The 12,181-nt window shown below is 43.8% G+C and overlaps 1 protein-coding gene across 3 annotated transcripts in view; it reads left to right on the forward strand.

The window, feature by feature from the left end:
- ASTN2 (astrotactin 2) overlaps positions 1 to 12,181 on the forward strand; it is a 1,055,774-nt gene that overhangs the window by 697,395 nt on the left and 346,198 nt on the right. For all 3 annotated transcript variants that reach the window (XM_063636815.1, XM_063636816.1, XM_055271311.2), the window contains 2 exons: positions 821 to 925; positions 3,946 to 4,125. In XM_063636815.1, the coding sequence (XP_063492885.1) occupies positions 821 to 925; positions 3,946 to 4,125 (285 nt within the window). The remainder of the gene's footprint in view (positions 1 to 820; positions 926 to 3,945; positions 4,126 to 12,181) is intronic.

Raw genomic sequence — 12,181 nt, forward strand, 5'->3', positions numbered from 1 at the left:
AAACATGAATTCCAAGGGAACTTTCATACAAAAGGGGTTTTATGGTCAAAGAAGTTTGCACACTACTTTCATGCATATCAGTATAATCAAGATGCTGAGAAATTATACAGTTAAACTTTGTTTTGCCTGTGCTTCTCAGTCTTACTTGAAATAGAAAGAGTTTATTTCTGTATACATATATTTTACATAATACTTATGAACATCCATGTTTCCATGTTAAGAAATGATAGTCTACATAAGGGTCAGCAAACATAAAGGGAAAGTTAACAAATGCGTTAGGCTTTGCAGGTGGTTTGTATTGCAACTGCTCAATTCTGCTGTCATAGTGTGAAAGCAGCTATAGAAAATACATAACAAATAGGCTGTAGTTTACTTACATGTGGTCTACATGCACATTTCTAGGTTACCAGAGGGCTCCCACTTCTAGTACCTTACTTGAGCCTCACAACATGCCTATGAAATAAGAGTACTGGAGATAGCTACAGTGTCAGATGTGGAAACTGAAGCACTGAGATGTCTAGTGCCTGGTGGCAAGTTGCAAATGGGGTTAGGTAAGACATAGATCTGACCTGAGGTTGCTCTTGCTTGTAGGGTAAAGGGGACTTGCAAGCTATAGAGCAGAGAGAAAAATGAGGGGTAGGGCTGAGATTAGAGACCAGGAAGAGGCCTAGAGGGTGGGGTTCAAAAAATTGTCAATCCCAATGAAAGCTTGTACTTCAAAGAGGTGTCTGTTACCCAGAGCCAAGAGCTGCGGGGTGAGTGTTGTGGTGTGAAGTGTCTTAATTCTGGGCTCACGTGACCATCTTATTTTCTCTCCCAGGAGATATCAGGTATGATGAGGCCATGGGTTACCCCATGGTGCAGCAGTGGCGGGTCCGGAGCAACCTCTACCGTGTGAAGCTCAGCACCATCACCCTCTCAGCAGGTGAGGACCACTGCCTGGGCAGCCAGGGGACTTGGAATAATTTAGCACTTGTTGCCAAGGACCTAGCATGTGCCAGGGCATATGAGAGCACTGGGGATGCTGAGGAAATGAGGATGCATCCTCTCTGCCATCAAGGAGTCCTAGGGAGGGTGGGTGGGCAGGAGTCTGACAGACAGTAGGGTCGATGCAATAATGGGGAAGCGGTAGCACAGAAGATGGAGCTAATCATTCTGGGGGAGCTAGAGAGGCTTCCTGGAGGAAAAGGTATCTGAGTAGGGTGTGGAAGTATGAATAGGAAAGTGGGGATAAACAGTATCTAAGCCATATTTATGTTTTTGAAGTATTTCAAGCTTGTGAATTATAAATTCTCCTCGGACACCAATTTCTCTTTCTCTCCTGGCGAATTTATTTTCCTGTCCATCTCCGATACAAAAATCTTATATAACCCCCACACCCCCATCCCTTTGCATGCACCACCCACATTATATCCACATGAACTTTAAGTTCCAACAGATGGTAACAATTTATAGTGCCCAAAACGGTGCACGTTCTCTCATGCCACTGTGACTTTGCCCATACTGTTCCCTCTGCCTGGACCTCTTTGTCTTGGGAACATATACTATATTACTCTGTGATGCCTCCCCCATTCTCCATTCCCCTCAAAACAACTCACGGAATTCTCGGTGCTTGAATATCTATATCAAGACACTAAGAAGTGCTTGATTTATATTGGAATCTTGTCTATGACCTGAGAACTGTGGGCGGGGCTTGGGTCTTACTTATTCCAGTATCTCCAAAACTAACAAAGATCAGCACATTGTTGGTGCTCATGTATGATGGAGGAATTTTTAAAAAGAAATGAAAACTGAAAAATAAGGAATGAATGAAGGAATCTAGAAAGATGAGGCCTGGCCTAGGATATTGTAACCTAGCTCTTACTAATAACACTTTCACTGGTTTATTGTCTGAGTGTCCTCTAATTATCTATGAGTTCTTTTGTTCTCTTTTCTTTGTTCATCAGCAAAATGGAGCTCTTATAGCCTGGGAATTGGAGGATTTCACCCTCTGGGAAGTAGAAATAGTAATTATTGCTGACATCTGTTAAGCATTTTATAATATTTCATTTCTTATGACAGAACAGTACTGTGAGGAAGGCATTATTTATCCCATTTTTCTTCAGATAAGTATACTGAGGGTTAGGGAGGTTAAATAACTTGCCCAAGGTCACATAGCTAGTAAGTGGCAGATCAGGGAATGAATGAATCAAGGATTTGATTGCAGTTTTGTCTGCCTGGATAAGCACCTCAGGGCATCTCTGTGGTATTGTTTTTTATTACTTAACAGAAACCGTCTCATTATTAACACTACTGTATTAATTACCCAGTTGTATTACTTAACAGGTTGATGGAGAGGGGTTGTTCTCATCAAACACCCATTCTTTGATCCCTATTTTTGTTTTCTGTCCCCCACACCCCACACTGCATTTGTGAATAAGACTATGATGTTCCTATTAGAAGTACAAAGGTGCATCTGCTTTAATTAATCAATAATGATGCTCCTGGAAAACCCTTTTGTCAATCAAATGTTGGCAAATTGGAGCTCACTTTTAATGTTGGAGAGAAGCTTATTCTTTTGCATTTTACTTTGATGTGGCACAATGTTGGTTGTTCTTGTAATAATTGTGGTTGGTGTGTTTGCTGTGTCCCAGGAACTGGGCCATGTACCCAGTTGGGGTGGGTGTGCAGGGAGGATGCATGTGCAGATATAGAGACAAATAAGGTAGAGCTTCTGATTTAAAGGTGGTGCATGTTGAAAGTGCAGACAGTAGGCACTCCTGTCCATGATGATGTGAATGGCTTCTTGGAGAAGAGGTGACTTCCAGGGGCCTTGAAGCATAGGTGTGACTTAGGAAGGACATAGGGAGGCCATTTCAGGTGTGTATGTGTGTGTGTGTTGAGGGTAGTGAGAGAGCAAGGAAAGATAGAATGATGGAAATTCCAGGTCACATTCAGGATAAATAATAAAACTAATTTGGCTGGAGCTAAAACTTAGTGTGGGTGACTCATGAGAGATGAGCTTGGAACCTTGAATTTCTAAAGAAGGTCACTAGGCTTTGTCCAGTAGCAGGGAGGAGCTCAGGAATGCCCCTGGAAGAATAGCTTGGTCATGTGCCTGTTTGAGGAAGGAGAGAAAGAGGAAGCAGTTTTTACTGAGTGACTGCTGTGCAGGCCCCATGCTAAGTGCTGAGGACTTAGCCTAGGACTAAGAAATAGAGCAGCAAGAAGGCTCTGTGGGAATCTAGGGAGAGAGAACACACCACTGTTAAAGAGAAGGAACAGCAGAGATATAAAGAAAAGCAATGCTGCAGGAAGCTAAACCAGGAATCAGATTCATGGACTCAGAATATATGCTAACTCTGGGCAAATGCAGCCTTAGGATTCCAGCCGTGGGCAGTTCAAGCCCTGGTTTGTTTGGTACAGTGGAAAATGCATGCAGTTTGCAGTGAGAACATAAGTGGGTTTGAGTCCAGCTTCTTTCTCTAGCTGGAAGTTCAAGATAACTCAATTTTAGTCTCTCAGCTTTGACTTGCTCATTACACAATGGGGGTTGTTGTTGTCAAGTTATATATGATTGTGGCTAAGGTTAAGTTACATAAAGAGGGTGAAACATCTAACAGTTTTCCCAGTACATATTGGTTGCTCAGTGAGTAGATATGAGCTTTGACTTCCTGATTTATCTTTTTTAAGTTCCCGTGGTCTAGGTTGCTGAGTTTAGGCCTTCTTCTCCTGCAGATTCCCTCTTGGTCACCGTGGTGTCTGATGTGCCCCTCAGAGAGGGCATTCTTTGCTATTTAAGTGAGGGAGTTATGTGTATATTTGAACTAGTGCAGCCACCAAGCTGCCACTGTGCTGAGGGGTAAGGCACCAAATCCAGGTTGGGAAGAACCCCTGCCACTGTATAATTTGCTAACCGCCAGCCTCCCACATCTGATCACCTTCACATGCTCCTCTCTTGTCCAGGCTTCACTAATGTTCTCAAGATCCTGACCAAGGAGAGCAGTCGGGAGGAGCTGCTGTCTTTCATCCAGCACTATGGCTCCCACTATATCGCAGAGGCCCTCTATGGCTCAGAGCTCACCTGCATCATCCACTTTCCCAGCAAGAAGGTCCAGCAGCAGCTATGGCTCCAGTATCAGAAAGGTAAGCCCAAAGTACCTACTGGAGGAGGTGGCCAGGCAGGGTATAGAGGCAAGGTGTCTGGGGAGACAACTGAGCTGCCTTGGATCTAAATCCTGGCTCTGCCACATCCAAGCTGTGTGACCTTGGGCAAGTCCCTGCCTCTCTCTGAACTTCAGTTTCACCATGGGCAGAGTGAGGGATCGTACAATGATTTTGCAGGATTCTCTCAAGTCAGGCATTTTCTGAGGCCTCAAGTTAATGTTCTAGACTCCAGAACCCTTGCCTTCTCCTGCAGGTACTTTGCTTCCCACATCCTCTCTTTGAAACAACTGCCAGGGATCAGGTTGGGGGTGGGCAAGTGGTGTCTTCTTGACCCTTTCTTCTCTCCAGGCTTCTTGGGAGAACCCAAGAAGAGCTCCTTTCCTCTGGAAAAAACAATCACCTCGTGACCAAGTGGACGGTTTCCATTCTGTCCTGTAGTGAGGCTTTTATCCTCAGGAAGGGCCAAGTGGATTTCATTTCCCTCTGACTCTCAGCTATTATCAGAATTGGAATTCCTCAGACCAGTTGCAGGAGACCAGTTTCTGCCCACTCACCTTGGGAAGGTTATTCCTTTTACACCTCAGTTTTCCCTTCCTGTGAAATGGGTACATAAGTAGCTATTCTTGTCTGCTTCTCACATTAAAGATAAGTGGTTTATGTAACAGCATTTTGAGAAAGTTAGAAATATTGCACATGTGTATACATGTGTTTTAATAGGTCAGTGTATTCATACTCCCATTTTACGCATGAGAAAATGAGTCTCAGATATGCCACATCAAGTGCTCATAGACACACAGCTAATAAGTAGCAGGGTCAGGATTGGAACCCAAGGCTGGCTGGCTGCAAAAGCCCATGTTCTTTCCCTCTTTCAACTATACTGAAATACTTCTTGATATAGTTAATACTATTATTATCAACTATTTGTAAAAGAAAGTCTCTCAATTGATGGAAAGGGTGAAGAGCAATGTTAAAAACATGCTTGCATCTTTTCATAGCTCAGCCACCCTATCTCCAAGAACGAAAGCAATCATAACAAAAAAAAACACAAAATGTGGGAGCCAGGAGGTATCTGAAAGATCTCATTGAGCATAGCACTTCAGTTTTGCAATCGAGGAAACTAAGTCTATAGGGGAGAAGGGAGCTTTCACACAGCTCTGCTTGGCCCTGGGTGCTCTACACCCCCTGTCTAGTGTTTTTTATGCAGTCACACATTCCCGACTGGATAAAACCCTAGTCCGCTTGCCTTCCCAATCTCTAGATCCCTTCCCTTTTGTCCCTGGGGGCTTTGCATCTCCAGTCATGCTGTCACCCCTTTCTGGTTCCTGTGTGCAACTGCGTGGGGCATGGGGTGGTTTATGGGCACAGTGGATATAATTGAGTTGTCTAGGAATAGCTCTGTTTTATGGCTATGACAATGACAGTCTTTAAGGAAGTGCATTAAATCAATAGAAGTCTCATTGTGCTACCCTACAAATAATGTGACACATCATTAAGCAGGACAATAAGCTTCAGGACTTTGAAGTAATACAATTAGGTTATGTTTATAAAAACCTTCACTCACTGTGGCTACATAACTAATTTGCTTCATGCCACGTTTGGGGCCTGGGACACTACTCTGATTCTAAATCCCACCCCTTCTCCATCCTTAGCTGTCTTCAGACTTTTGACTTGACTTTCTCATCCCAGAAAATCCCATTTCTTGTATGGTGGATCATGGAATCTGTTACAGATAAGATGGGAGAAGGGGAAGAAAGAGTGCTGAAACAACAGCTGGGGGGGGTTCCCCGCAAGACCTGGATTGGCCGCAAAATTGCAGGGTAAACTTGGTGTTTTCCTTCCTGGGCTTCTAGTCTGCAAGGCACTTTTCTTTCTTCCATTGTCCATACTTGCTCCCAAGAAGAGGACAGGGGATGCATTGAGGTCAACTTAACCATTCTGGGTGTGTTTCTTCCCCTCCATCTTCACCTGCTGTGACCACCTAGATGGTAGATCAAATACTCTGGTTTTATTTTTTATATTTGGGAGTGATGCTAAGGAATGGAGAGATGAGAAGCTGGGGATTTGCATCTGTAGAGTTGAAAGAAGCCTTTGGACTTAAAGATAGCTAGTATCCCCTTTTCTCCCCGGCCATGAGTTATGTGTCACTGCCATCTGCTAAACGTTGGAAACCAGGCCAGGATGAATCTGGGCTTGGAGGCTGATAACTCAGTGGGCAGAACTTGTGAGAGAAGGAGAGATAGTGCAGTGCTGAAGTGGGATGGAGGGTATTTCATGTCTTTACTCCTCTTTCTACACACCTGGCAAGTAACCTCAGGTAAAGGAACTTCTAAGTCTCAGTTTCCTCTGTGTTAAATGAGGGACAGTAATTCTCCCGCATGGCTTTTGGGAGAATAAAATGAGATGATGTAGGTAAAATGTCTGGTACCTAGTAAGTACATAGAAAACAGTAGCTTGAAATAAAGTAAAAATTGTGGGCATCAGCTGAGGATTCTAGTGCCAGCTCCATACCTTGCTAATGTGTGAGCTCAACCCTCATTTTTATCTGTGAATTACAGATGTCACTAGATAAAGACAATCCCTGTAAGTGTCGTTTTAACTCTTAGTGAAGGGATGAGTGGAGGGGCCAAACTTGGTAGAGTAGGTCGGGGAAAATAGACCAAATAGGGCACGGATAACAACCATGAGCATTTGTACAGCCCTCTACAGTTTCCAGATGGCCTTCCTGTGATCTTCCCATCTACCCCAGAAAGTAAAGGAGGCAAGGGTACTCACTTCTCCCTTTACAGAAGGGAAACCTTAACTTACAGAGGCAAAAGGCCAAGAAGATGGTATTTGAATCCAAACTTGAGCCCAGTTCTTCCTTCGCCCTAGCTCTGGTGTCCCCGGACATTAGAAACAAATGCCCTAGCCTTCCCAGGTTTCATAATGATGGGACCCTGGCCACTTTTATGATCTGGGGAAGCCACTGGAAATTACTAGAAAGCCAAGGGAGATGGGGTGAATGTGCCTGATTAAACTATTTCTCATGAGAAGTTTACTTTACTCTCATTCCCCTAAGTGTTTCTAAAGGTACATTGTGTGGGAAAATAAAGTCATAGTTATCATTCATTAATTCTTTGAACAATTCCCAACTGCTTTTTCTCTGTATTTTTTTTTTGTGTGCGTGCCAGATGTTGTAGCACCAAATAAAGAAGATAAAGGCTCTGTTCCTACGTTGTTCATTACCAGCATGCCTTAGTTTCCCAATATTTCATCATTTTTGTTACAGACTTTTAAAAATCCACTGATAGACAGCTGGGAAGAGGGATGAGGCTGACATTTCCAGGCTGGGTGGGATACCCAGTCACTATCATATTATGCTCTCTAGCTTTCATGTGCCAATTCTGATCGACTAGGGAATGGCTTGTCTAGAACACTGTGTGTAAGTTACTGGGATCATTCAGAAAGGGAACTATGATCAGTTGGTAATGTCTATTCTAGACACAGAAAGGAAGTATGGTGGTCTAGCTCCTCTGTATTTTCTTCCCTGTAATAGGGCAAAAGTAAAAGCTAGAATAACAGACCCCACAAAGCAAAGGAGGCAAGGGTACTCACTTCTCCCTTTACAGAAGGGAAACCTTAACTTACAGAGGCAAAGGGCCACCGTTCATTACTGAAGAAGATGGTATTTGAATACAAACTTGAGCCCAGTTCTTCCTTTGCCTATATCCTACTTTTTGATGTTGATTCCAGAGGGGGCACTGGGCATGCCAATAACCACTGGTAAGATCTCCAGGCAGGAAGGCAGAGTTTTATATCACCAGGTGGGAATTCTGAGCTTTCCAGTAGTCTGTAGGGGACTGGAACACCGAACAGGTCAATGAGGTAGAATCTAACGCACGAAGAACTGGGCCTTAGGAAACAACTAGAGTAGCCAAAGTCATCCCCGGAAGCTCTAGGTTCCAGGCATGATTAGTATGGAAGCTGTTTAGACTGTCAGGTTTCTTTAGCCATCACCTCTGCTCCCATGCCATTCCCCCAAGCAGTGTGTGAACTTCTGAGTCTCTTGCTGTAGCATAATACTTTCACTACATGTTTCTGTGCTCTTGATATCCCTGTATTTTTAAGAAACTACCTTCTTCCCACTGGGGCTCCATTTCACCCTTTGGCTTGATATTCACACATTCTCCCTAGCTGTGATCATGATACATGAGCTTTATATCATGATGAGGGTTCACTGTATAAAGTCACCCTTCCTGTGGCTACCTTGGATAAAGACTTTCTCATTTGGAGATAAAGCACAGGTTTTACAGTCAGATGGACCTCAATTCAAATCCCAGCTCTACCTCTTCCCAGATGTGTGATCTTGAGCAAAGTGATTCATTCTTTAAGATCAGTTTTCCCATATGCAAAATGCAAAGTCATTGTGTAGATTGAATAAGAAAATAGAGCAATGGATGGACCCATCCAGCTCTGAGTTGAGGGCCTAATTATCTTGATCCAACACATGCCCTCCGCCCAAGGCTGCCACATCCACTTTGATTACTATGTTCCCAGGTGTGTATGTTTGTGTGTATGTATGTGCGTGAAGGCACACACGTGTGTGAGCAGGGGTGGGGCTTGCTAATTTGCTCTCATCCCTTGTCATCGTTGTGATCCAGGAGCAAGGGCAGAGGTAGATTGTCCTGGGATTGGGAGGGGCCTCAGTGAGTTTAGCTACAGGCTTGGAGCCAGTGAAGGGAAGCAGCTGTGGAACTGGACTGGGGAGATACCAAAAGGAATCTGTAATTTTTATCATCCCCTGTCATTCTCTACTTAGGGAGGATAGTGATAGATGCAGGAATTAGCAATATTATAAGTTTTCTGAATTTTTAATTGCTTCTTTTTTATAGAGAAACTATGGAAGGTGACAGATGTGTGTATGTGAAAGAATTGTTCATTCTGTGTGTGTGTGTGAGAGAGAGGGAGAGACAGAGAGCTAGAGCAAGAGAGAGAGGAAAAGAAAGGCAGAGAGAGAGACAGAAAAGGAGGGAGGGGAGGAGGAGACAGAAAAACAAAGAGAGATAGACAAAGGCACACCAAGATCCACAAAGAGAAATGGAGAGATAAAGAGAGGCTAGAAGTGAAAGAATGCTATGCAATTAACATGCCTTTTCCAAGTGTACTGCCTAGGTGACCCCTGTGGAACGACATTCTCTATGTGAAGTTTGCACTGCTCCTGAGTTTAGATTGGGAGAGTCCATGGTATAGAAATGTCCCCACAGATAAATACATGTCACCACTTTTAAAATGTGTCTTATCTCTATTATCATTTTCCTAGACTGTCCAAGGGATTGCATTTCTGCATTTCCATTTGAATTACAATGCCCTTTTGAATGTCAGCTGAAACATTCCTAGACTACTTTTTAAAGGAGTTTTTGGCTGTTTAAAGGCATCTCAGGGGTTGCGGGTGGAGGAGGAGGAGGGAATGATTATTCAACTGTTGCCTCTTCTTTTGAGGACAGGTGTGGTCAAGGGGCTGATGAGAGCTGGATAATTCTCCAGAGCCTTCAGTTTCCTGAGGGAACTTGCTTTTAAGATGGCAACAAAATATGAACGGAGTTGTTCTTAGGGTCTTGGTTTACTTCCTCAGTGATTCAATATCCTGCGGACAGTTTTCAGGTTCCATCTTGCTTGACCTTTCAGTAGCCTTTGACGAAGTTGTCTGCTTCCTGTGTGAGGCCCTTTTGGTGTTTGTTTCAGTGATACCAGATCTTCATGGTTTTCTACCTCCCCTCTGGACTGTTGCAACTCTGTCTCCTCTGCAGGTTCATCCTCTTCTGCAACATTAGTAAGTGAGGTTTCACAGGAGCCTGTCTTATGGGCCCCTCTTTCTAGACTGTTTCTATGGTCATGTTCTCTGTTGTAATCCCCACACTGATGAGTCCTGCTTTATACCTCCAACCTCAAGCTTTCCTCTGATATTTGCTATCATTCTAGTTCTCTTGCCTGCCCAGACTCCACTCCACACAACCTGATACTTTTCTAGTGTTCTAGTGAGAACCACCATTACCTGTTTAGAAGCAGAACCAGAAACCTAGGAATCCTTCTCAACACCCTCTATCAAGATTTGAGAGCACTGATTTCAAACTGCCTGACCCCAGGGCAGTCACCTCTGAATCTTAACTCCTTAATTTTATCCTAGGTGAAAAATCTCAGCCTGGCTGCATTTGTCTATGGTGGTGGGAGTTGGCTAACTATCCCTTTCCTCTCCCTTTGTACCTTAGTTTCTGAGAAGGTCTTCTGCTGATTTCCCCCACCCATTTCCAAACCATTCCCAGTTCTGTCAATTTTCATTCTCAAATAACTCTTAAATTTGCCCACTTTTTTCTACCTCACTGTTGCCACCCTATTCCAAGTCCCCATCATAGCTTGTCTGGACACCAGCTTTGTTCTCCTGCCTGGTCGGCCTGCATCTACCCTGCCTCCCTGAATCCTAACCACACAGCAGCCCTGAGGATGTGTATTAGCCAGGATAACAAAACCAGAGAAACAGAACCAACAGGATGGATATGTAGCAAGAGACTTATAGGTAGATATATATGTACAGATACAGGTATAGATATATAAATATAGATATAGATGATATAGATATAGATTTATTATAATGAACTGGCTAACATAATTATTGAGGCTGAGAAGTGCCAACATCTGTAGTCAGCAAGCTGGGACCTAGGAGAGCAGATGGTATAATTCCAGTCTGAATCCAAAGCCCTGAGAACCAGGAGAGCCAATGCTATAAGTTCCAGTCTGAAGGCTGGCAGGCTTGAGATCCAAGAAAAGATGTTTCCATTGGAGTCCAGAGGCAGGAAAAGACCAATGTCCTAGCTCAAGACATTCAGGCAGGGCTGGGTGCGGTGGCTCACGCTTGTAATCCCAGCACTTTGGGAGGCCGAGGCGGGCGGATCATGAGGTCAGGAGATCGAGACCACGGTGAAACCCCGTCTCTACTAAAAATACAAAAAAATTAGCCGGGCGTGGTGGCGGGCGCCTGTAGTCCCAGCTACTCAGAGAGGCTGAGGCAGGAGAATGGCGTGAACCCGGGAGGTGGAACTTGCAGTGAGCCGAGATTGCGCCACTGCACTCCAGCCTGGGCGACAGAGCGAGACTCCATCTCAAAAAAAAAAAAAAAAAGACATTCAGGCAGGAGGGTCAACCTTTTGGTTCTACTGGGGTCTTCAACTTACTGGTTTAAGTCCACTCACATTAAGGAGGACAATCTGCTTAGTCAGTCTACCAATTCAAATGTTAATCTCTCCAAAATCATCCTCACATACATACCCAGAATACTATTTGACCAAATAGTTTGATAACCCAGCCAAGTTAACGCATGAAATTAACCATTATAGGATGTTTCTAAAATAGAGATCCCATCATGTTATTCATTGGATTAAAATTTCTAGGTGCCTTGTCACTGCTGTGAGGATAATTTGCAAATTCCTTCCCATGGCCTCAGGGCTCTAACAGATCTGATCTGTCCTCAGCCAACCTCTTCAGCCCCATGTGTGTCTCGGTCTTTCTGCCGTTTTGTCATACTGACCTTCCTTCAAGTCCTAGAACAAGCTGCAATCCTTTTGTCACTTGGCCTTCTGCTGATTTTTTTTCCCATTTTTGCTGAGATCACTTTATATCACCCAACTCAAATGTCACTTTCTCAGGAAACCTTTCAAGAAGCCTCAGGCTATGTCAGGATCCTTTGCTACATTTTTATTTTCTTAGAATGATGTTCCTTTGCTACACATAACCTGTTTGTAAGTTCACATTTATTAGTTTACATCTTTCTCTCTTGCTGCACTATTAGCTCTGTGAAGGCAGGGACCATGCCTGCTTGGCTAATGCCTAGCCAGTGCCTGGCATATTGATAGCATTCAATAATGTTTATTGAAATAAATGAATGAGTGAGTGAGTGAGCCTGGGAGGGTCATAAATGCCTTAGTGGTATAGGCAAAGTGTTGTTCATCTGCATTTGTGTTTTATTTGCCATGAAAGTCTCCATAGCTTTCTTGCAGTCTCAAAG

Source organism: Symphalangus syndactylus, chromosome 3 (assembly GCF_028878055.3).
Source record: "Symphalangus syndactylus isolate Jambi chromosome 3, NHGRI_mSymSyn1-v2.1_pri, whole genome shotgun sequence".
In the NCBI taxonomy this organism is placed as follows: domain Eukaryota; kingdom Metazoa; phylum Chordata; class Mammalia; order Primates; family Hylobatidae; genus Symphalangus; species Symphalangus syndactylus.